The sequence below is a fragment of the Humulus lupulus genome, chromosome 5 (assembly GCF_963169125.1).
Source record: "Humulus lupulus chromosome 5, drHumLupu1.1, whole genome shotgun sequence".
Classification (NCBI taxonomy): domain Eukaryota; kingdom Viridiplantae; phylum Streptophyta; class Magnoliopsida; order Rosales; family Cannabaceae; genus Humulus; species Humulus lupulus.
This window is the reverse complement of record NC_084797.1, coordinates 87,639,557-87,665,349: the sequence shown is the minus strand read 5'-3', so window position 1 is coordinate 87,665,349 and position 25,793 is coordinate 87,639,557. Positions and strand designations below refer to the sequence as shown.

Below are 25,793 nucleotides of genomic sequence, written 5' to 3'. Positions count from 1 at the left end.
TAACACACAACGGGCCATGCCTTGACATCATGCATATGTTAACTCATTCATCATGTTCTATATGGAATAAGCAGGCAAACAAGGCATTTAAGCACATAATCATACATACAATTCAATTATTACCAACCAACCCTGAGTCGAGCTTGCCACTGACAGCGAGCGTACATGTTCGGTCATTCTGTAGAAACCATAAACCTTGGCTCGCTCTGATACCAAGTTAACGCCCTACTACCTTAGAGTCGTTACTAAGTGAGTTTAAAACGTGCAATTAACTCGCTAGTTGAGGTTTTAAGACCAAAGTGTAATTAAACCATAATTAGAGTCATAAACTTTGAAAATAAACCAATCATTGGAAATTGTAAAGCGTAAAACATTTGGGATCCCAAAAATATTGTTTAGAAATATTTACAATTCAAAAATATAACCAGAGTTGGCTAAATGACAAAATTTAAGTTTAGTACAATCATCTCCCAAAATTATCCCAGACATGTACGCGCCGCTTATCACGCTCACCATACTCAAGGTTGGTCAACTTTCCCCTTGCCTTTACCTGCACCATAGAGCACCCGTGAGCCGAAGCTCAGCAAGAAAAAACCCTCACAAGCAGATAATATATGCATATGAAACACTTAACATATATACAAGCCATCATCAGACTATACACATACGACCATGCCGTCCCAGGCGCTTTACCAAGCCCTGGGTTCGCACCGTGAGGATATCCCAGGTATCCTTTAAGGTCTCGCCCTGGCCACTCGCACTCCGCGTGCTAAACGCTGCTCCCGGCCCCTTGTCGTTCTTGGCCTTCGCCGTTTCTGGCCTTTGCCGTTCCCGGCCGTCACCGTTTATTCATTTATATGTACACATAATATTACTAAACAAATACTAAAACACATGTAAATTCAATCAAAGGGCTACGCCAGGCAACACAGTCATATAGGGTCGTGTCCTATAACTCAAGCTCTATGGGAACAGTAGTTTTCTTACCTGTATCCCAAGCTTTCCAGGCACTAATGTCCCGAGCACAGTCCCCTAGTCCGAGCCTCGCAAAACCCTAGTCACAACGCACCAACAATATCCATCCATCAAGTTCTAATCCATTAAATAACTTTAGGTCATAACTCTAGTCTCTGAAACATTGAATTCTATCAATCCGGGTGATAAAATCCATCTCGAACCTTAACTATTGAATTCTCGATTGTCTTCCCGGGCTAGAACCTCCCGAGCATTAAAGCGGTGGCCTGCGTTGGTCTGTGGGTCCCCGTGCATTATCATGTCGTGGGGGGCCCCAGACCGCAGAGCCTGACTCTGAGTTCCTCCTGTTACCAGGAGGATGCTGTCCTCTGCTCGGAGGGTTTGGCTTGTCGCCCCTATGGCGTCTAGGACTGCGAGGCGGCTGCCCGGCCCTATTCTGCCTCTGCTGCGGGGGATTGCCGCGACCAGCTTGGGATGGAGGCTGTGCTTCAGGGTCCCTTAGCGGGACATCGTCCTGAGGCGCCGGTGGCTGCTCGGGCCTTTGTGGGCTCAAGGGTTGGATAGGCGGGCTAGGATTGGGACCCCTGTGGGGCAGCCCATTCGCAGGTTGATCAGGCTGCGAGGCAGGTGCAGCCTGATTCCTAGCCAGTTGTAGGGCTGCCTCGAGGGCTGCCATGGCCTCCCTCTGGTGACGGTCCATCTCCGCCTGTCTTTCACTCAGCTCCAGGCGCTGCCGTTCAATTTCTTGTTGCTGCCGCGCCATGATCTCGGCAGCACTTTCCTGGCTGGCCCTCAGATTGTCCAGTTCGTCCTGCAATACCCCCAGGGTATTCCTCAGCGTCTCAGAGTCCATTTCTTCCTCATCAAATTCCAAATGTGGCTCATCCTCAGCCACGTTTGGAGGAGGAGGAGGCGGGTGAGCTGGTGCAGCGCCGGCTGCCTGTCCAGATTTCCTGGTAGTTTTCGCCATTGATCTTTCAACGATAATGTATCAAGCTCTCAATGAAAGCACCAGAATGTTGACCCTGATTTTGGCCAACTGACACGGAGCCAAATATGCTTGATTTGGACAAACACGTTGGAAAGAAGATGATGACGAAACAATAAAGAACACAAGAGTTTATAGTGGTTCGGCCCCAGAATCTGGTAATAACCTACGTCCACTTGAATTGTTATTGATATAGGATTCAAAGGACTGATCAAAGAACTAGGGTTCAATGAGTTTCACCAACCTCTGAAGAACAATACAATATATAAAATGGGATAACTCTAGTCTCCAGTGATTAGAAAGCAAAAAAGAAGAAGAAGATCCCTTTCCCTTGAGCCCTCCTTCTCTATTTATAGGCTCAAGGAGGATTTACATTAATTTGTTACAAATATTATTTCCTAAATAATCGGATACTTCAGGAAATCATGGGAGATAATTTCGGATACTATCATAACTGCATAAGATCTTCTCCGCGTATAGAATGCGTACGACCAGGCTGGTCGTATGAAGAGATCGAACGTCGTGACTATAGATGTCTTCCTGGTCGATAGTCGAGCATGAATTCTGCCAAATGTTAGCCACGTGTACTAAATGTTTGCCATGTCATCCATGCTTGTTTTTTGGATAACAAAATCATTTATTGCCCTCTCGACACGCTAATCGAGGCACCAAGCCTTATTTGCAAATTTGGGACGTTATAGGGCGCGAGGCGCCTGATGCACCGGAGGGGAAGCTGGGCCACGAGGTGCCTGATGTACCTGCAAGGCACCTATGGCGCGAGGTGCCTAATGCACCTTGAGACGGCTGAAGCGCGAGGCGCTTGATGCACCAACGAGGCAACTGGGGCGTGATGCGCCTGATGAACCTATGAGGCACCTGTGGCGCGAGGTGCCTGATACACCCACGAGGCTCCTTTGGTGCAAGGCGCTTGATGCACCTACAGGGCAGCTCGGCCGCAAGGTGCCGAGACCGTTGCACAAGGCACCTGATGAATCTGCGAGGTAGCAACCTTTGTGTGCGAGAAGAGGGTCTCGCGCGACACCTGAGCGAGGTAGAGCCTCGTGCACGAGACGAGAGTCTCGAATGATACTGTGGCGATGCAAACCCTTCATGCACGGGTCAGAGGGGATTATTATATTAGGAATTCATGTCTTTTAGAAGTGCACAATTTTCGCCATCCACGCCTATGTTTTACTAAATTACATTTCACATCCTGTGTTTTATAAAAAAAAACAAAATTGTACCCTGAATTCAATTTTAGTTAAAATAATTTCAAATATAATCTTTTTTTTGACCACTTTCTCTACTTCTCTAAATCCATTGTATTGTTATGACCCAATAATTGAAATTATTTTTTCCAAAATTGGGTTAAAAGTAGTATTTTTTTGTCTGTTTTCCAAAACACATGGTCTCAAATTTAACTTAACAAAACATAATCCAAATAGGCAATGGTACAAAATACATGGGTCAAAATTGTATTTTCCCAATACCAAATAAATACATTCCATTATTAGAAGTTGAAAAGGCAATCATATATGGGCAACGGAGAATGAAAAATAAATAAAAAGAAATTACATTTTATATGGGATTTTTAATAGAGTGTGCAACTATTGACGCGGTTCTTCGCCAACAGGTAATTAAGAAAATAAAAGGAAGGGATTAGTGCTTATGTTGAACCGAAATAGATGAATGATCTTTTGAAAATGGGCTGGTGACACAATTACGTTTTTAGGTGGTTCAAAGATTAAAATCCTTCTACTCCACCAGTCAATATTATTGCTATATGCTTGGTATTCTTTTACAGGGTATTTCTTACACAATAGAATCCAACCCTTTGCAACTCCCAGGGTCTCCATATTTATAGAAGAGGGCACCTGGGAGTTGGTAAGAAGGTCATCCCGTGACCTTCTTACCTATCATGTCAACTCTGTGACATTCATGATTAATTCCTAAAACCTGACACATGAAGTGTGGTCTAATCAATAGGTAAGGGGGGTAATGGGCCGCACGACCCAACCCAGTCGTGGGTGCCAGAATGCGCACGTTCATGCTGCGTGTTCGAGAAGTCAGGGATATATCAGACACGTGATGTCTGATATATGCACATTTACCTTGCGTGGTTGACTTTATAAAAAGTCACAGCCTCCAACTCTAGCTCGTACCACGAGCTGGATGCTTCCCTCGACCTGTGGCCTTCAGAGTCCAAACTCAGTCTAATCTTGGCGAACCCTTAGGTTACCTTGAGCTGAGGAGGTAGGATCTTTCGATGGCAGCTCCGGTCTTGGGGATGTCCACGTGGTAGACATGATTAGGCCGTATCTCAGCTTACTAACAGCCCGTGGGAAAACCAGGGCATACATTTGCCCCCCAAGCCCCTGCTCGTGGTACACGACGTCGCATAGGGCCATAGTAGGGGCTTTTAGGCTTCCCCATGAACTCTTCGCATTCCACATTTTACGCAGGCGCCGAATACGTGGAACATCGTGGTTGGTGACGGTACGTCTTCCGAGAACCGCATTTAATGGCTTAGCCTATACTCAACCGTCGTTTCGTCTTTCGAGTGGAGAGCCTTGGATCCCACATCAAGGCAATCCAACCGTCCTCCTCACGTGGCCCTTCACGTATATAAAAGGGGTGGCCACCTTACGCATGGGCCACCCGTTCATTTGAAATTTTTCAGAAATTTTCTTCTTCTTCTCTCTTCATTTTCAAAAGAGAAACCCTCTTCTTTCCGGCTGCCATTCCCAGCACTCAAGAAGTTCAGGTGTAAGGGCTCCTTCGAAGCTTTGGAATCAACTACTCCGATGAAGCCCCAACCCAGGCGATCCCTTCATCCTCTTCTCAACCAGAACATTCTGTAAGTCTCCTGACTGTGCATGTTTTGAAATTATTTTTCACTGTAGCTTAAGTAAATATTTACTGTAGCCACATGCAAGGTTTTGTTGGTTTTTTGTGGGCATGAAGGGTGAAAGCCTTTTAGGTTAGGGTATCGTTTGCAGTAGAAAACCATTTAGGAGCATTGTTGTGTTTTCTGGAGAAATTTTCTAGGTAGGATTTTAGGTATGCTTGTTTAAAATACCCAGTATTTTGGGTGTAAAACTGGGTAGCTTAGGGGACACGCTTCACAGGCGGTTTTGCCTTTCTTGCCTACTGAAACTTTCCTTCCAAGGAAAATTCTATCCTGACCCTCCTGACACACGAATTCTGAGTAATCGGGGATCTGTTGGGAGCACAGGCGCGTGTTCATAGAACCGCGTGGTCTCACCCTCCACGGGCTGGGCTTACCCCAGCTCGTGCCAAGGAAACACACTCAGATTCTTCTCCATTTTAAGGTTGCCTTTTTCTAAAATTTCTTCTTTTTGTTCGCTAGACGACCAGATGGGACCCGAGAAGAACGCTCCCAAGAAGTCCGTAGGCAGCTCGATGATGAGGACACCAAGACTCAAAATCCAAGTCAAGTTCCAGTTGATCCAAGTCAAGAGGGGAGGAATGATGAGGACACCAGTTTAGGAGCTTGATCAATATTTAGCTTCCTGTAATGAGTCTTTTTATTTTTAATCACGTTTTTTTATTTAGTCTTTGTTTATTTTGTGATAAGTCAAACATTTGACTTGTGTGAGTCCAATAGTCCTTTTGGACTTTAATTTTCGGTTTTATTAGGAAGACAAAAAAGCTTGTCTTTAATTTCGGTTTTTATGTGGAAGACAAATGGGTTGTCCTTAATTTTTCGGTTTCATTAGGAAGACCAAGGGTCTTGTTTTCATGTAATTTTCTTCCTTATAAGGACTGCCAAAACAATGTGAAAAGGCAGATTATGTTGATGAAATTGTGAGTTTATTTCTTCTTGAGTTCTTGAAGAAACTTTTGAACTTATCAAGGAGATTCCTTGTGGCGTTCATCCTGACTTATCAAACGGATTCCATCCCCGTTTGTGGCGTCTTCCTCATACCAAGGTTCGTGATTGGCTAAGCATTGGGTCGCGGTTCCATTCCAATCTCGTGTGTCCTTGGTGGCTGTTCCATATTTGGTGTCGGGTTTCGTCACACTTGTTGGCGTGGTTCGTATCACTCGAGGTGGCCCCCGATGATACGAACCACACCAACATTGTGATGAAACCCGACACCAAATATGGAACAGCCACCAAGAACATACGAGATTGGAATGGAACCGCGACCCAATGCTTAGCCAAGCACAAACCTTGGTATGAGGAAGACGCCACAAACGGGGATGGAATCCGTTTGATAAGTCAGGATGAACGCCACAAGGAATCTCCTTGATAAGTTCAAAAGTTTCTTCAAGAACTCAAGAAGAAATAAACTCACAATTTCATTCAACATAATCTGATTTTTTTCCAAATGTTTTCAAGGCCTTATATAGCCGAAAAATACATCAAGACAAGCCCCTTTGTCTTCCTAAAAACCAAAAAAATAAAGACAACCTTTTGTCTTCCTAATGAAAACTGACAAATAAAGACAACCCGTTGTCTTTCTAATGAAAACTGAAATTTAAAGACAACCCTTTGTCTTCCTAATGAAAACCGAATATTAAGGACAAAAGGACTCTTGGACTCACACAAGTCAAGTGTTTGACTTTTCACAAAATAAACAAAGACTAAATAAAAAATACAAGATGACAAAATACAATAAGACTCATCAAGCTCCTAAACTAAGTATTTTGGCTTGCGCCCTCGTCACCAGACCAACTGGAATTAGACTTGGATCTTTAGTCTTGGTGTCCTCATCACCCGACGCATTCTTTGAGGCGGAGAAGATCGTCTCGAAGATCACTGACCAGGCGAGGGTAAACAAAATATTCCTCTCCCATAACATCGAGCTGGGGAGAGGAACCGTGATTGCTCGACCTCCCTTAGAAGGGGAGCGGAGTTGCGCCCCGCTTGATGAGGTGTTCTCGGCCTGGAGCGACGAACATTTCAAGGCGAGGGCCTTCCTCCCGTTGGACCAGTACTTCGCCGATTTCCTCAACTACGTGAGGTTGGCCCCATTCCAGCTCCCCCTCAACTCTTACCGTTTGTTGGCAGGGTTAAGATACTTGTTCTTGAAACAGGAGTGGGAGGTCCCCACTCCTGCAGACATTATGTATTTCTTCTGCCTCAAGGCCAGCCCGGAGCAACGGGGGCGAGGTGACGGGTTCTATTACTTAACCCGGTTCCCCAACACGACTGCGGTCATCAAGCTGCCCAGCCACCCCAACGACTTCAAAGATCAATTCTTTATGTCGACGGGGTTCCGAAACTGCGAGCTGCACTACTTCAACCGTCCTCGTAAGTGCCTTTCAACCTTAGCTCGTAAGTTAAGTATCGGTCAGTTCCTCCTATATCCATTTCTGACTTAGAATAATTCTACAGCTATCTTCACGAGGACAGAGAAGTCTGTGATCCTCGGGAGCCAGTACGAGACACTGGCGGGCTTGCCCCCCAGTGAAAAAGACTATCGTCAGCTCGTGACAGACGAGACGATGTTGGCCTGTAAGATGATCTCCCCAGGCTAGACTCTAAACCTGAGGAGGCCCCGGGTGCTTCCCCCAGCCCTCGATATGAGGCCTATCATCGTGGAGGAGGTCGCGGGGGATGAAGATGAGGAGGATGAGGTGCCCCTCGTGAGGACGAGGAAGCAGGTGTTGGAGGTCGCCCAAAGAACGGACGAGGAGAGGATCCGGTCCGGAGCAGCTGCAGGTCCCTCCGGCCAAGGTAACCCATACATGTTTAGGAACTTAGATAGGGCCACTGCAGACCCTCGGCTAGCTAGGTTCAATCCCAAACAGATCGTCCAACGCCATCGAAGTGACCCAGACTTTGATGAAACCTTGCTCCACTACGTCGACCAGCTCGTGTTGGATTATGAAAGTAGCCGCCCTAGGGGTACCATAGTTGTAGACAACACCCTAGCTTTTAGGTCAGTCCTATTCGAGGAGTATGGGACTAACCTTTGATCATGGCCATCACTCCAGGAGGGTGTCGTAGCTCCAGGTCTTAGGCAATATGTAGAAGAGTCTAGTCCTGAGACAGCCTCGGATCCAGAACCTGCGCCAGCTCGAGAAATAATTGCCTTAGATTCCCCCGCGGAAGCTCCGGGCCGATGGTCGTAATCATAGATTCTTCTTCTAGCTCGGGGGGTAGGATTCCCTTTAGTATATATATATACTTGAATTTTGCTTTTTTCCCCTTTGTTTTTGTTTTTGCATGACTGCTAACTTGTGTACTAACCATATCTTTGTTTTGCCAGAGGAGATGTCTCAGCCCGGGGGAAAAAATCTACGGGCTGTGTTCACCGGGGGGAACTCCTCAGCTGGGGCCTCTGGGCCCAAAATGAAGAAGCTCCGGACAGCGAAGAAAGCCGTCGGGACCCCAACCAAGTCTCCTGCAAAGGAGAAAGAGCAGCCCCCAGCCGCCCAGGTCGAGGAAACTGCACCTCCTGCTGCAGGGGGGAGCATCCCCCACCCCCTCCACGAGCTCCGGCCTTCATCCGGGACACAAGGGCGGAGCCAGGGGATTCAGCGATTGTGCCTACCGAGGTGCGCATCCCGGTTGACCCCCGGACCTGGAGAAGATTCCAGATGTCTTTCGGGGGACGGTGTATGAGACGGCGAACTACGCCGTCAGCCACTTCTACCGCTTCAACGAGAGGGAGCTCAGGGCCATCGAAACAAGGAGCCCGGTGGGCGTATTGGAATCTTCATTGGGCATGGCCCTAACGGTAATCTGACCTTACCCTTTTATGATTTTTGATTATCATGCCTTGCCCTGTTTTTCCTTTCTCCCTTCTTTTTTTCTAAGGCAGTTGCCTCTCCGTTTTTGCATAGCCTTGGTCCTTCACCGGAGCATAGCCAGGACCAAGGCCCAGCTCGAGGATATGAGGGGCGAGCATCAGGTGGTTGTGGCCGCCCACCAGGCTTCCTTGCAGACGGCTAAGGATGCCCTGGTGGCCGCACAGGCCGAGCTGGAAGAAGCCCGTCCCAAGCTTCAAGAGGTCAAGGCTACCAAAGTCGCCCTCGCCGCTGCTCGGGCAGAGTTAGACACTGCGAAGGCTGGGGCCGAGGAGGCCAAGGCCGCCCTGGAAGCCGAGAAGGCAGCTTCAGGCACCGCCATGGAGGACATGCTCTACCATTGCTGGGCCTATAACCCGGATGGCGACTTCTCCTTCTTGGGAGCGGACGTCTGGGAGCCCTTGCTGGAGGGGTTTAAAGCTCGCCTCCAGAAAGAAGCACCTTCTGAGACTGGGGAAGCCTCCGTCGTGGCCGAGCAGGAGGCCGAGACGGCGACCTCCATGGGGCCGACTGGTGGAGCCTAGGGCCTTTCCATTTTGCAACCTTTCCTTTAATATTTTCGATTTTTTGTGTGTAACTTTTGCATGAGGTTTTTCACCTCGAGGCATCCAACTATCAATTTTATTTTTAATCGATTTACTTCCTTTTTCCTTTACGCATGTTAGTTACTATTTTGAAAAACTTAGTTCGCGTTAATTTTTATCAATATCTTGTTCTTTTTAAGAAAAACAACGATCAATCGATTTAAATTAACTTCTAAGTTTTATGACCTGGTTATGTCCAGGAACTTAATTTGAAAACTTAGTCCGTGTTAATTTTTATCAATATCTCGTGCTCTTTAAGAAAAACAACGATCAACCGATTTAAGTTAACTTCTAAGTTTTATGACCTGGTTATGTCCGGGAACTTAATTTGAAAACTTAGTTCATGTTAATTTTTATCAATATCTCGTGCTTTTTAAGAAAAACAACGATCAATCGATTTAAATTAACTTCTAAGTTTTATGACCTGGTTATATCCGGGAACTTAATTTGAAAACTTAGTTCATGTTAATTTTTATCAATATCTCGTGCTTTTTAAGAAAAACAACGATCAATCGATTTAAATTAACTTCTAAGTTTTATGACCTGGTTATATCCAGGAACTTAATTTGAAAACTTAGTTCGTGTTAATTTTTATCAATATCTCGTGCTTTTTAAGAAAAACAACGATCAATCGATTTATATTAACTTCTAAGTTTTATGACCTGGTTATGTCCAGGAACTTAATTTGAAAACTTAGTTCATGTTAATTTTTATCAATATCTCGTGCTCTTTAAGAAAAACAACGATCAATCGATTTAAATTAACTTCTAAGTTTTATGACCTGGTTATGTCCAGGAACTTAATTTGAAAACTTAGTCCGTGTTAATTTTTATCAATATCTCGTGCTCTTTAAGAAAAACAACGATCAATCGATTTAAATTAACTTCTAAGTTTTATGACCTGGTTAAATCCAGGATAGGACTTAGTTCGCGTTAATTTTTATCAATATCTCGTGTCTTTTAAGAAAAACAATGATCAATCGATTTAAATTAACTTCTAAGTTTTATGACCTGGTTAAATCCAAGATAGGACTTAGTTCGCGTTAATTTTTATCAATATCTCGTGTCTTTTAAGAAAAACAACGATCAATCGATTTAAATTAACTTCTAAGTCTTTAAGGCGACCTTGTTATATCCAGGTACCATATGCCCCCCAAGTAACTAGGAAAGGGTCTTTCGTGGTTACTTTAGATTACACTTGTAAACATGTACAATCATAAACAAAAATTTCTCATTGCGTAATACATAAAAAATGGCCTTTTACAAGGGAATCATTGATAATATCTCTTCAAATGGATGGCGTTCCAAGTTCATGGGACTGCCCCTCCATTAAGCCGAGCTAATTTGTAAGTTCCTTCTTTAATGACCTCGATGATTTGATATGGCCCTTCCCAGTTCGGTCCCAATACTCCCTCTTTGGGATCCTTTCCGGCTAAGAAAACACTCCTGAGGACCAGGTCGCCCATGCTAAAGGCGTGCTTTTTGACTTTTGAGTTGAAATAACGAGTGATTTTTTGCTGGTAATGTGCGAGTTGGAGTTGCGAATCTTCTCGTCTTTCATCAATCAAGTCGAGGGAAGTGCAAAGTAGCTCGTGGTTGCGGTCCTGGTCATATGCCTGGACCCTATGCGAAAGTACCTTAATCTCCACAGGGAGGACTGCCTTACTCCCAAAGGTCAGGGAGAAAGGAGTATGACCCGTAGGAGTCCGATGCGAGGTCCGGTATGCCCATAGAACCTGGTGGAGCTGTTCTGGCCAGACCCCCTTTGCTTCGTCTAGTCTCTTCTTGAAGCTCGCCTTTAATGTCTTGTTGACGGCCTCGACCTGGCCATTCGCCTGAGGATAGGCCACGGAGGAGAAACTTTTCACAATTCCGTACCTTTTGCAAAATTCGGTGAAGAGGTCGCTGTCGAACTGAGTCCCATTGTCGGAAACGATTTTCTTGGGCAGCCCGAATCGGCAGATAATGCTCTTAACCACGAAGTCGAGGACTTTTTTGGAAGTTATCGTTGCCAAAGGTTCTGCCTCAGCCCACTTCATAAAGTAGTCGATGGCCACCACGGCGTAACGGACCCTGCCTTTTCCAGTAGGGAGGGCGCCAACCAAGTCGATCCCCCAAACTGTAAACGGCCATGGGGACGAAATCATCTTCAGCTCGACAGGGGGAGCTCGGGCAACGGTGGTGAATTGCTGGCACTTGTCGCACTTCTTGACATACGAGATCGAATCCTTGGATAGAGTGGGCCAGTAATATCCTTGCCTCAGAACTTTTAGGGCCAAGCTTTGCCCCACAGTGTGATCTCCGCAAAAACCCTCATGCACTTCCTGTAGGATGGCCTTTGCTTCGCCTGGAAGAACACATCGTAGGAGGGGTAGGGAGTGCCCACGTCGGTATAGCACCCCGTCTACCACCGTTTACCTTGGGGCCTGGTACAGTACCCGCCGTGCATCATTACGCCCTTCAGGTAGCTTCCCTCCGGTGAGATACTCAAGGATGGGGGTCATCCAGGTCGCCCTAGCGTCGATCATCTCGACCTCCGCCCTGGCCTCTTCTATACTTGGTTTTTCCAAGAACTCTACCGGAACTAACCCCAGAGCCTCCGTCTCCCCGGAGGTGGCGAGCTTGGCAAGAGCGTCTACGTTAGCATTCTGTTCCCGAGGTATCTGCTCGATTGAGCCTCACCCAAACGCGGACAGTTCCACTTTTACCTTTGCTAGGTAGGCAGCCATCTTGGGTCCTCGTGCCTGATATTTGCCCAGAACCTGGTTTACCACGAGCTGGGAGTCACTGAAGAACTGGACGGAGCTCGCCTTCAGCTCCTGGGCTATTCTTAGCCCGGCCAGCAAAGCTTCATATTCGGCCTCATTGTTGGAGGCCTTAAATCCGAATCTCAGCACCGAGTGGAATCTATGCCCCTCAGGGGATATTAAAATGATTCCAGCCCCGGAGCCGTTCTCATTGGATGAACCATCCACGAAGATCCTCCACGACGCCTGGGCCGAGGTGACCTGGGGTGAGTCTTCTGCAGGATCCTCCCGGAATCCTGTGCATTTTGCTACAAAATCGGCCAGGGCCTGACTTTTTATAGCAGTTCGTGGGGTGTACAAAATCTCAAACTGACTGAGTTCGATAGCCCACTTTAACAGACGTCCCGATGCTTCAGGTTTTTGCAAAACCTGCCTTAAAGGCTGATCGGTTATGATGTGTATTGAGTGGGACTGGAAGTACGGCCTGAGCTTTTGAGAGGCCGTAATAAAGCAGAATGCCAATTTCTCCATCAACGGGTACCGAGACTCAGCTCCGAGAAGTCTCTTGCTGATGTAGTAGACAGGTCTCTGAACCTGGTCTTCTTCTCGGACCAATACGGCACTAGCTGCATCCTCTGTGACAGCTAAGTAGAGAAAAAGAGGCTCTCCTGCTTTTGGTTTGGATAATACGGGTGGCTCGGCCAGATGTGCCTTCAGGTCGAGGAAAGCGCTTTTGCACTCTTCTGTCCATTTGAACTTCTTATTTCCTCGGAGCAGGTTGTAGAATGGTAAGCACTTATCGGTGGATTTTGAAATAAACCGATTGAGGGCTGCCACCCTTCCCGTCAGGCCTTGGACATCTTTGCGCGACCTGGGTGAGGGAAGCTCGAGTAATGATCTGATCTTGTCGAGGTTTGCCTCGATTCCCCGGGTATTGACGATGAAACCCAGGAATTTTCCCGATGCGACTCCAAAAGTGCACTTCTGCGGATTAAGCCTCATGCCATACTCCCGTAGTATCTTGAAGCATTCTTCCAGGTCGGAAATATGGTTATCGACAGTCTTTGACTTGACTAGCATGTCATCAACGTACACTTCCATGTTCTTCCCGATCTGGTTTGCGAACATTCTATTTACTAACCTTTGGTACGTAGCACCGGCGTTCTTCAGCCCGAATGGCATGACCTTGTAACAATAAACGTTAGTCGGGGTCATGAAGCTGGTGTGCTCCTGGTCCATCGGATTCATGGTGATCTGATTGTAGCCTGAGTACGCATCCATAAAGGACATGAGCTCGTGCTCCGCCGTGGCATCCACCAATTGGTCAATCCTTGGCAATGGAAAACAATCCTTGGGGCAGGCTTTATTCAGGTCAGAGAAGTCGATGCAGGTCCTCCACTTCCCGTTGGGCTTTGGGACCAGCACGGGGTTGGCGACCCAAATCGGAAACTTTGCTTCACGGATAAAGCCGCATTTCTTGAGCCGGGATACTTCTTCCTCTAAGGCTTCAGCCCGGGTTGTTCCGAGGCGCCTCTGCTTCTGAATTCCATCACTCTTTACTTAATCATAACACACACAAATTCCATCATCGTCCGTAACCAATCAAATCTTACCTTGTCTTCTGAATTTCTTTCTGATTTGACACCACTCAATCCGTCTAACCTCAAGTTTTGCTGTTCTTCTCATCTCTGATGTAGTCGTCTCCGGAGGTGCTTGTGCAATAAATGACGCGCTTACCAGTCTTGTCATGCTTTCAATTCTTCAGACGCTCTTCATTAGCTTCTTTGCGGCTTCAGATCAATTCTTCTCTTACCTGACCTTTCTTCTTGCAGCTGTAATCTGAGAACTCCTGACGACACCCAACTAACACTCCGTAGAACCTTACCTGAGACTCTGTCTTCTGGGTACTAACGTCTTCAGCATAATAATCAGTTGCTCACCATTTCTGTCTGGGAGTAATCCACATGCACTGCTCGTGAGCTTGAAGGGGACTTGCCCACACCGTTCATTCATTCTCTGTCTAAAGACTTACCTGTGCTACTATAGCTTGAACCATTCCAGAATCTTTGTTACTAGCTCCTCACACTCTAGCCGGCGCAAACTAGACCATCCACGAAATGTCTCTATCCTCGGTTTCCAACTGGCAATAACCATGTCATAGACCAACTCTTGGGGACATCGTCCCATCTTGTATCCAACATTGTACTTTTCGTCCTAACCCGACGATACTAGCAATCCTCGCAGTATAACACTCTGGCTAATCCAAGATCAAATTCCTTCGATTGCTTCATTAGATTTCCTGCCAGCCATAACCGTCCTTTGCCTCGTTCCTTATACCAATCCTATCTGTAGTCCAACCTTGAAGTACTCCCAAATATTTCTTTTCATACCCACATAATTTTTCCACTGGTCAGCTCTGTCTCCTTTACGTACTCCAGATGATATCCTCGACAATCCATCTGCCAGAGTTCTAATTCCTTCTCAATAAGTATTACTGTCTTCGGCCTCTCAAATGGCACCTTTGAGGTAACCTCTCTATGTCCATCTCCCTCTCGGAACATTCTCAACACCGAGCCCTTCCAGTTCGCTACATGTCCAAAGTATAAGCTCGTCAGTTAAATACTCATCCTTGAGGACTCAGCCTCGAACCTCGAATGTATCGATGCATTCCAGTTCTCCGTTTCCCGCACCATGGGAAATCCATCCTAACATCCCGAGTCATTCTACGTAGAAGTCATGTCCTCACCTGACCTCCTCTCAGGTGGCATCCTCCTCCTCATGTGCATACCAATTAACCTCCTGGTTCCTGTCGCCATCTCGATAACTACCCTTTTCGATCAGGCTTCTTTCCAATCTCAATCTAGGCGCCCAAGCACTGTCTGGAGTCCTTTTTCCCTCAAAATTGAGAATCCGACCTCGCTGCGTTCTATCAACAAAAGTACCGTCTTATCAGTCAGACTTTTCCCCCTTTTCTTGGCAATCCAGAAGCCACAACACTATCCGGGGGTTCTTTCAACTTGATTATCACGAATCTATCTTTACTAATTCCATCAAAGGAAGCACCGCCCTTGCGGCTCTAGCACTCATGCTCTAATCATCAACCATCAGTTCCTCGAACAACATGGCCCTCTCTGCCATCAACATGCAGACGATAAACTCGTACCTCAGAGCAGCCCAAATACCTTAGACTATTCCCGATCTCACATCCTTAAATGGGTCGTCATCAATTCCAGATACATCCGCCAGTAAAATTCCCGAAATGAATTATCCAATTCACCAAACCCATTATTCTACACTGTTGTTACTCTATCAGTCCAAACCAAACTTATAAGTCCACCAGTCTCCACAGTTCAATTCACGTATTTATAACCTCTAACAATTCATCATCTAGGTTCTTCCCAACCTATTAAGCCAGTACCTCAGCCCAAGTACCAATTCCAGGCATCTCCCTGCCTCAACATTTAACATAACCCTCTAATCAGGATCTCTCATCCTCTTAACCATGGGTGGAATTAACTCTGCTCGTCTATTGATAAATTCCTTGTCAACTCGAACCTTCCTCAACACTAGAGGATAACACCCTTTAAGCCTTTCATATAATACCCTTGTCTGTCTGTACTTCACAGTAAACCAACACTTGTAACCTTACTGTCAAAACCTCGAAATCAGCTATTTCCCCAGAGAAATCCGCTATCCTTCTATCCCGTCACAACTGACAAACTCCACAGCTTACTCACACCCTAGTGACCCTTTGCTGCTGCTTTTTGGGATAACTGGAGATCCCAACTCCAACTTATACCTAGAATCCCTCTCTCAACGCAATATCAGGTCCACAAACCCTTCTAGGAACCAACAACACGAGTTCACCTGTCAAAACTGACCCAACTCCTGAACTCTGTGGTCCCTACTCTGAACCAAACCACCACGAGGTCCAAACATCCACAGGAATAATGCACACACAAGCATATACTAGGTCAAATCCACAATGATATACATTTAGCTACCAAATTCATCATCACCAAGTATACCCAGATCTCAACATGCTTCACACAAGCAAATAAACAGATATAACTAATGAATTAATTCAGAAAATTAACCACATACACTCAATATGCGAACCATTATGCCAATATTCATCCATATGCATAATAGTATTATTCAGCATGCATCAATCTCAACATGCAATAGTCAAGGGCCAGGCCCTATCAGTATCTCATGCATATGTCATCTCATTTCTCATGCTCCATCTAGATAAGCAGGCAAACAGGGCAATCAAACATATATTCAGTCATGTCAATCATTCATACCAACCAACCCTGAGTCGAGCTTGTCACTGACAGCGAGCGTACATGTTCGGTCGATCTCCAGAACCAATAAACCTTGGCTCGCTCTGATACCAAGTTGTAACGCCCTACTCCCTTAGAGCCGTTACTAAGTGAATTTTTAAGACAAAACAGTGCAATGAACTCGCTAACCGAGGTTTTGAGGCAAAAGTGTGACTAATAAAAGTTAAGGCTGTAATCCTTGAAAATGCGTTGACTCAATGAAAACTTCTAGTTTTAAACAATTGGGATCCCAAAAATAAGGTTTGAAAACCATTTTCATCTTGAAGTAAGTTTACAGTTGATCAGTTATAGAATCATAGATTATTACAGCCGATTTCAAATAAACCCCCAACCAAAGCAGTCGGGCAGGCCAAACATGTACGCGTCGCTTCACGCTCTCCATACTCATGGTTGGTTGACTCAGTCTTTGCCCTACCTGCAACACGGAGCACCCGTGAGCCGAAGCCCAGCAAGAAAACTCATGCAGAACATAACATATGCAGTTAATACAGTTTATCATAACAGATAATCCACAGATAAACAAGTCAATCAATAGACTAAGCAAACACGGCCATGCCGCCCCAGAGCCTTACCAAAGCCCTGGGGTATCGGTTCTCACCGCGAGGATAACTCATGTATCCCTTGGGTCCCACCCTGAATATAGCATCCCATGTGCTAGGTGTTACTTTCGGCCCACGGCCGCCCCGACCTACGCCGTTCTCGGCACTTTCCGTTCATTTCATCATAATCACACATATAGTACATTCAAAATAATCATTCACACATCATGATTCATTTAAGGTTAAACATTTGCACACAACACAATCTGGGGCCATGCCCTGCAATCATCTCATCATGCAACATGCAATATAGGGCCATGCCCGGCAATCACACTATGGGCCCATGCCCTATCCTACGGGTGTTATAGTTTTCTTACCTTAGTTCCAAATGCTTTAAATAGAAAATGACGGCCCCCGAGCACGATCCACTTCCCGAGCACTAGCTTAACACCTAGTCACAACCAAGATAATGGATACCAATAAGATTAATCTCAAATGAGTTTCTAAACCAAGTTCTAGTACTCGGAACGTTGAAATTCACCAAACATTGTAAAAGACTCAACCCCGAGCACCCTAGGTTAAATTCCCAAGCCCAAATTCCCAAAATTCCTTAAGCGCCGCGGCATGGCCCAACCATGCCGCGGCATGGCCCCCAAACAGAGCCACAAAATGCCCAGAAACAGGTAAGGGCCGCGGCCCTACATGGACCATGCCGCGACCCGCCCTCCATCCTCAGCACAACTAAGCCTTCAAGGGCCGCGGCCCTCCAAGAACCATGCCGCGGCCCGACCCTTCGAACCCAGAAAAACCCACCATTTTCAAGCTTAAAACCTCACCTTAAGCCATCCCAAAGCTCCCAAATCAAAACCAATTAATAATCACAACATTAGGATGGTTTAAACAGCACAATTCCACCAAAAATCCAACCTAACACTCACCAAGATCCCAATTCCAAATTTCTGAAATTTCAAACCTAAAACTCAAAACCAACAATGGAAATTCTCAATTTCAACCATCAAACTTTAATTTAAACCTTACCTAAGTTGTAGAATCATTTCCCAAAGGATCCCATGACCTATCTTCAAAATTTCAAGCCTCAAACTCCACCTTGAACATCAAAATCCATAAACATTCACAACCCAACAAAATCTCAGAAATTTAACTTGAGAAAAAGAATTAATTGCTTACCTTTACCCTGATTTGTTCTTGATTAACTCTTGAGCTAAACCTCCAAATCCCACAATCAATTTTCAGAAATTCAAGCTTGATTTCTCCTAAGATTTCTGTGGATTCATGAAAGAAAGAGGAAAGAAAGAAGAAGAAGAGAGGGTGGAGGCTGGGTCGGTTTCTCTAAGTCTCCAAATGGTTTATTTGTTTTGTTTTTATAACTTAAGCTGGTTACCTCAAGGTTCGGGGTACCAAAATATCCCCGAGGCAAAAATGGTAAAATCCCCCAGTATTCCCGCCTAGACATCCTAACCTCAAATATATCTCCAATTATTTATTTTCATAACCCAACATCAAAAATACTCCTTGACTCGCTCAAAGTCAAACATAATGCCCCGTTGTGACTTTTCCCCGCTATCCAGCTCTAGGATCGCCTCGTGCCGAAAGTTACACATCACGGATATACCCACATACCACTGTGGTCTCAACAATCATCACATATTAATACAGTTATGCTCAACATGGCCAAAATTACAATTATGCCCTTCTAACACAATCCGGGCCTACATGCATACTAATATACATAGTCATGCATCTCAAATAATCAAATAGTCACATAACACGCTTTAAATCATAACCATGCATTTAACTCATAAAATCACACATAAATCCCAACATGCCCTCCTGGCACACTAATCAAGGCCCTTAAGCCTTATTAGCGAATTTGGGTCGTTACAATCCTTCTCTCGAAAAACCATACAGCATCATGGAGGTCGCCTTTAGCTCAGCGACAGTCAAACCCATCTTCTCCAATGTGGACCACAATAGAAGGTTTACCGAGCTCCCATTGTCGATCAGCACCCTGCTAACTCTCCGATTAGCGAGCTGAATTGCTACGACCAGAGGGTCGTTGTGAGGGAGCTGGACATGGCCCGCATCTTCTTCCGTAAAAATGATCGGTGGCCTCTCCAATCGCTGCTGTTTTGGCAGACGCTGCTCTGGGACGAACTCTACTCCATTATGCGCCTTGAGTTCGTTTACGTACCTCTTCTGGGCACCCCTGCTCGCGCCAGCTAAATGCGGACCTCCAGAGATTGTGGATATCTCTCCTCCTATCACGGGAGGAGGGACGTCCTGATCTACCCGAGACCCGGGCTGACTGACCGGGACTTCCGGAGCAGGTCGACTTGCTGGAACCCTGTTCCGCGCGTACTGGGCCAAGGGGTCGGCTCGGATGAGAGTCTCGATCTCATCTTTCAAATGCCTGCAATCATCGGTATTGTGGCCAACATCATTGTGAAAACGGCAAAACTTGGAGGTGTCTCTCTTCCCCTTTTGGTGCTTCAACGGCTTCGGCCTCTTCCAAGGGAGGCGAGTAGAGTTAGTTAGGAAGATGTTCTCCCTAGAGTGGGTGAGCTCTGCATAAGTCGCGTAGACAGGCTTAAACTTATCTACGGACTTATTCTTCTTTGGGCCGTGCTGGTTGCCCTCGCCGTTCCCCTTTCTTTTGCCTCCACCGAGCTGGTTGTTCTGTGTGACATTTTGGGTCGCTGTCACGACCTCCGTCCCCACTCCAGCGGGCTGCTTAAGGGCTTGGCTGGTCCCTGCAGCTGAGGCTTCGGCCTCCTCCAAGTTGATCCATTCCTGGGCCCTATTTAGGAACTCGTTCACCGAGCTAACTCCCTTCATTTGTATATCTTTCCAGAGTCCCCCTCTGACGAGGATTCCAGTCCTCAAGGCCATGAGCTTGGAGCTGTCATCCGCGTCTCTGGCCCGAGCAGCGACGCTCGCGAACCTGCCCAGGTTAGCCTTCAGAGGCTCGTCGGGCTGCTGCCTCACGTTAGCCAGGGAGTCGGCCTTGACGCGGGCAGCCTGGGAGGCTCGGAATGCCCTTTTGAAGTCAGCCGAGAAAGATTTCCAGGAGCTGATTGATTGTCTTATGCTTTGCTTGAACCACTGCCTGGCTGGTCCAGTCAGTGTGGAAGGAAATATCAGACACCTCAGCTCGGGGCCAATGTTGTGGGCCATCATCAGGGTGTTGAACATCCCCAGATGATCCAACGGATCTCCGTCTCCATTGAATTTGGACAGGTGTGGCATATGGAAACCGGGTGGGTAAGCCGTTGCTGCTATGCTGGGGGCGAAGAGCTCCATCTCGTCCCCCGAATCATATTCATCTTTCTCTTTCTCCGACAGGAGCTTCCTCATCAGCTCCTCCATCTGAGCCAGGCGCTCAAGGGTTTTGTCCTGATTTCCTTGGTTATTCCGGGGCTGCTCAACAGCTCCGGATCCATTGTACATATTTGGTGGGTTATTGCCCCTCTTATCTTGAGATAGGTTATTTGGGGCATTCCCGCCGTTACATACTTCGGAAAGGTCCCCCCTGAGTGAGCATGGCTGCCACCTCCTACTGGCTCTCCTCTATGAGAGTTAAGGCGATCTCGCAGGTCGCCCCCCTGGGTGGTTTGAGGACTTTATGCCGAGCTTAAACACTGACGTAGGTCTCCGCCAGAAAGGTCACTCTGGCGGCTGCCGGTCCAGTTGCTCCCGTTAGAAAAGCTCGGAGTCCACCTTTGGGGGTGAGGATCCGGGCTCCCTCTCGGCGCCCCGCTACGTCGGGAAGTCCCACGGACGGGGGGTTTCTCCTACTGCTTCCATAAGCTGGGATATCTCGGATGGGCCGAGGCGGAGATGGATATCTTATTGGTGAGGGAGGATGCCTGACCGGAGATGCGATCCTAGTTCCGTCAGGGCGGATCAAGTTAGGTGGGGGCCTTTCGGCCCTGCCAACCTACGGTTCCCGCGCCTGGCGATCTGGACGAGGCGCAGGACAGCTGGTGGGGACGGGCTGATGCTGTGAGCCCTCCCCGGATCTCCTTCTGGAATTTCCTCGAGCTCTCCTGGGCGCGCTCGAGGCTAGTTGGGAGCTGGGAGTTGAAGTTCGGACCGAACGGCTGTACTGTTGTTGTTCGGCTCTAGGTGCTTCTTCGAAGTTTGCCTCTCGACGATGCGATGAGGGAATAGAGTTGGCTGCCGGAGGTCTGTCCGAGCGGCTAGGCCTGGACCGATTACCCCTGCGGGACTTATGAGTCTCGCCTTGCCTCTTTCTGACGTTAGCGTCGGTTGTAAGAGGGGGTAGTCGGGCCAACACATCCTTGATCTGCTGATTAGCTTTCGCTAGTTGGCTCCTCAGCTGAGCGTTTTCCATCTCTACCGTAGTGTAAAAATCTGGGTTTGGATTAGGTGGCCGGGGCGCCGAACTTCCAGTGTCATCTTGGCCCACCGGCTGTTTGCCCGGCCGCTGTTGGACCTCAGGAATTTGTTCACCGGGGATGGCGATATGATGAGCCTCCTGCCCATCATGCTGTTCCGTCTCGTTACCGTGCCTGGATCGAGTGTTCACCATAGTTGGATGTTTGCGACAGCAATCTAACTAGCTCTCAATGAAAGCACCAAACTGTTGACGCGGTTCTTCGCCAACAGGTAATTAAGAAAATAAGAGGAAGGGATTAGTGCTTATGTTGAACCGAAATAGATGAATGATCTTTTGAAAATGGGCTGGTGACACAATTACGTTTTTAGGTGGTTCAAAGGTTAAAATCCTTCTACTCCACCAGTCAATATTATTGCTATATGCTTGGTATTCTTTTATAGGGTATTTCTTACACAATAGAATCCAACCCTTTGCAACTCCCAGGGTCTCCATATTTATAGGAGAGGGCACCTGGGAGTTGGTAAGAAGGTCATCCCATGACCTTCTTACTTATCATGTCAACTCTGTGGCATTCATGATTAATTCCTAAAACCTGACACATGAAGTGTGGTCTAATCAATAGGTAAGGGGGGTAATGGGCCGCACGGCCCAACCCAGTCGTGGGTGCCAGAATGCGCATGTTCATGCTGCGTGTCCGAGAAGTTAGGGATATATCAGACACGTGATGTCTGATATATGCACGTTTACCTTGCGTGGTTGACTTTATAAAAAGTCACAGCCTCCAACTCTAGCTCGTACTACGAGCTGGATGCTTCCCTTGACCTGTGGCCTTCAGAGTCCAAACTCAGTCTAATCTTGGCGAACCCTTAGGTTACCTCGAGCTGAGGAGGTAGGATCTTTCGATGGTAGCTCCGGTCTTGGGGATGTCCACGTGGTAGACATGATTAGGCCGTATCTCAGCTTGCTAACAGCCCGTGGGAAAACCAGGGCGTACAGCAAGAATATGACATTTTTTTAAAGAATTTTCACTTTTATGACTTTATTTTCCCATATTTTTTTTTTATAAAAGTTGGTTTATGCTATAGTTTTACTCTTAATCAAGTTTTATTAATTTTGAAGGGTATGTTTGTAATTTGATTATAATTTTTTTATATTATTTTTATATAACTAATTTTATATTAAATTTTTCTTTGGTTTTTTTGCATTTATTTTTTGTAATATGAATTGTGTTTATTATTATTTTTATTTATTATAAATATTTTTTCTTTTTTTTTTAGATTGGACGTTTCTTTTTTCAAATCTTGGGTAATGTAACCAATTACTTAATTGATTTTTAACAATTATGTAAAAAAAAAATTCCTAGAGCTAGGTTAAATAACATGTACTAGGAGGAGTAACCATTTACCCTGAAATGAGTAACATTCTACCATAAGAGGGATAACCAATTACCATAAGAGGGGTGACGAGTTACTCATATTAAATATGAAAAGAAATATCAAATTTGAATAAAAAAGAGGAAGATCACTTCATTATAAAAGGAAGAAGAAGTAACTACTAATTTAGTAACATAGGTAACCAATTACCATAAAGAATACATAAATATACACACACATCATAATATGAAGGTAATCAATTACCTTTGGAAATATACCCACAAAGAACGGGAGAAAAAGAAAAAATAGAAGAAGAAAAAAAGAAAGAAGAAAAATCTCATATGTGTGAAAAAAGAAAAAAAATAGAATGAGAAAATAATAAATACAAAAATAAAGAAAAATAAAAGGAAAAAAAAGAAAAAAAAAGAAAGAAAACTAAAAATATGAAAAATAAAATAAAATAATACAAATGAAAGAAGAAAATAGATAAATGAATAAAAATTTTAAAAAATGAAAAATATGAAAGAAAAAATAAGTTAATTACTCCTCCATTTGCTATGTATTTTTGTTTAATTTTGAGCTCCTCATAAATCAATGGCTAAAAAGCCATCTTTACGAAAAATTCACAATAAATAAAAGGGAAATGGGTAATGTCACTTCCTATTTGCTATGTCAAAGTTGTATAAGACACTTTAATGGGAATAAGTCTTCTTATGTCAAAAACTTCAATATCATTCAGCACTTGTCCCCCTTCAAAATTTCATCTCTCACTTCTTCACCCCACCTCTCTCTCCCCCTACGTATATATATAGCTTCTGATGTCTCTGTTCGGCAGAACTTGTATAGGTATATCCTTATTGTTACTTTCAATGATCTGTTTGGCGGAAGAGAAAATCTGCTTCTTCATTTTTTGGCGGTGGACTGGTCTTGGATTAGAGTTGACTGTTCCAATTTTTCTATTTCTAAGCATGCTAGGGTTAGCAGAGCATTATTGCTGTTTTCTCGTTGACAAATCTTCTAATCTATTTATCTTGGATCGATGTTAATTTTTTTTTAAAAATTTCTCTTTTAACATCGTGTTTCTCTGTTGATTTCAAACCCTAATTAGACGGCTTTGATCAGAATCTGCGAATTTTTAATGAAATTTGGTTCAGTTCTCATTTAATTGATGTTCTTGCCTTTTTCTTTTCACAGAACACATACCGCGGGGAGGACTGTTTAGTGCTCCAGTGGGTGGCTGTGGCCCGGGCAGGTATGAGGGAGTTTATTGAGTACTTTATTCTTCTTTTTGAATACTTATTTGAAGAACTTCTTGGGTATGTAGTAGATGCCTTGGATATTGTAGCCGACGAGCTTATTGCATTCCGTCTTGACTTTGGTTATTTGCTTGGGGATCTTGTTCGTTTTTTACTATGTCGAATTGCTTAAAATATCTGGAACTTTAGTTCCCACTCTAAAAGTTGTAATCTTTTATGATTTTTTTGCCTCATGATGATATAGTGGACTTGTTGAGTGAAGTGGGTATTGAGGCTTGTAAAATAAAATCGGTATTTGAGAGTTGCTTTTATAGTTCTGGACAGTGAAGTATTTGGCCAAGTTGGTAGACTATAATTTTACGATTTGATTTAATTGTTCTAGTAATGGGTTCGATTCAGAATACAGTTTATTACTGTTGTGTGGCGAAGGGTAGTCGGGTTCTCCATGAACACAGTAGTGGAGATCATGAAATGGAGAGTTTAGCTTTATTGTGTTTGGAAAGAACTCCTCCGTTTCATAAGTTGTATTTTGAGACAATGGGAAAGAGAACCTTTGGTTTTTTGATTGAAGATGGATATGTTTATTTCATGATAGTCGATGAGAATGTTAGCAACCCTGGAGTTCTTCAGTTTTTGGAGCATCTTAGAGATGAGTTTAAGAAGGTAGCCAAATGGGGTTCAAGGGGAAGTTTGTCAAGTATGAACTCTATTTCTGTACAAGAGCAACTACTTCCTGTTATACGCCACTTGATTTCGTCCTTAGAGAATGTTTCCCAAGGAAGTAGAGGCTGGACAGGTGTTACCCCATTGATTCATGCCGGTTCATCTCCATCGCCAAGTAGTGCAAATGGGCAAATTGAAGTTTCGACTTCCACAAAAGCTCCTTTATTAGGCAAGTCTAGCAAACAAGAGAAGAAGGCAAAGGATCATGTAATTGCAATGAGAGATGTTGAATTGGAGGAGCATAGGAAATCAACAGATCATAGAGGAGTTAACATTGATTTGAATTCAGCAACTTTAGATTCTTCTAATCACGGTGGATCCAGTTCTTCAATTCCTTTACAAAAGGAGTTGGGCTCAATGAGGATCAGATCAAATACTCCAAGCATTCGAAAGAAGTGGTGGCGTCAAGTACGTATAGTGCTTGCTATAGATGTTGCTGTCTGTCTGGTACTGCTCATGATTTGGTTATTCATCTGTCGTGGTGTTGAGTGCATCCGTTGAAAGTTTTACACTTCTGTATAATTTATAAATGATCGAGGCTTCACATAAGATTAAGATTTCGAAAGTTGCTGGATGTCCCTGTATGTAATTTAAATCCCTGAAAATGATGATCATTTGGTCATAGAGTCGGAAACAAGCTATACTGAACTTTGTCAATTAAAATTTACCAATTTGGAGTTGGAGGAATGTGGTTTGAGACATTCGTTGGTTGAGATCGGATTTAGATCATTGTACAGTTCTCATAGCTTTTATGCTATATGCAAATGGAAATTTTATGAGATATTGGCATCTTGCTTGCGAGTGATTTTACACCGCCGCCTTTCTGCATCGTTCGTGAGTTTTTTTATGTATTTTATGTATTTGCCTTTAGCATATGTTGTACCGTGTGCATGAGTTTTTTTTTTAATAACCATTTCCCCGTTACAAGAATAAATATCACTGTTTTTTATAGTTCATACAATGTGAGATTATTCGCTTTTGTTTATTAATATTGAGTATCGAATACAGAGTCTTATCGGTGTAGCTCAAAGATAATGAGGTCGCATACCATTTTTTGCATTTTATTTTATAGGGGAATTTTCAGAAGTATGGGTTTTAC

At 44.9% G+C, this 25,793-nt stretch overlaps 1 protein-coding gene across 2 annotated transcripts; it reads left to right on the top strand.

Annotated features, from left to right (window-relative positions):
- The first annotated feature begins 23,379 nt into the window (after positions 1 to 23,379).
- Positions 23,380 to 25,486, top strand: LOC133777505 (phytolongin Phyl1.1). 2 transcript variants are annotated; one of them, XM_062217149.1, is made up of 2 exons: positions 23,380 to 23,561; positions 23,910 to 25,486. In XM_062217149.1, the coding sequence occupies exon 2, from the start codon at positions 24,356 to 24,358 to the stop codon at positions 25,193 to 25,195; it is 840 nt and encodes a 279-aa protein (XP_062073133.1). In that variant the 5' UTR covers positions 23,380 to 23,561; positions 23,910 to 24,355; the 3' UTR covers positions 25,196 to 25,486. The 2 variants fall into 2 exon arrangements, with proteins under 2 accessions (XP_062073133.1, XP_062073134.1); XM_062217150.1 differs by having other exon boundaries at positions 23,554 to 23,691.
- The last annotated feature ends 307 nt before the right edge of the window (positions 25,487 to 25,793 follow it).

Excerpts from the sequence above, each read along its gene's own strand:
- LOC133777505 (XM_062217149.1), top strand. The coding sequence starts at position 24,356 with ATGGGTTCGATTCAGAATACAGTTTATTACTGTTGTGTGGCGAAGGGT.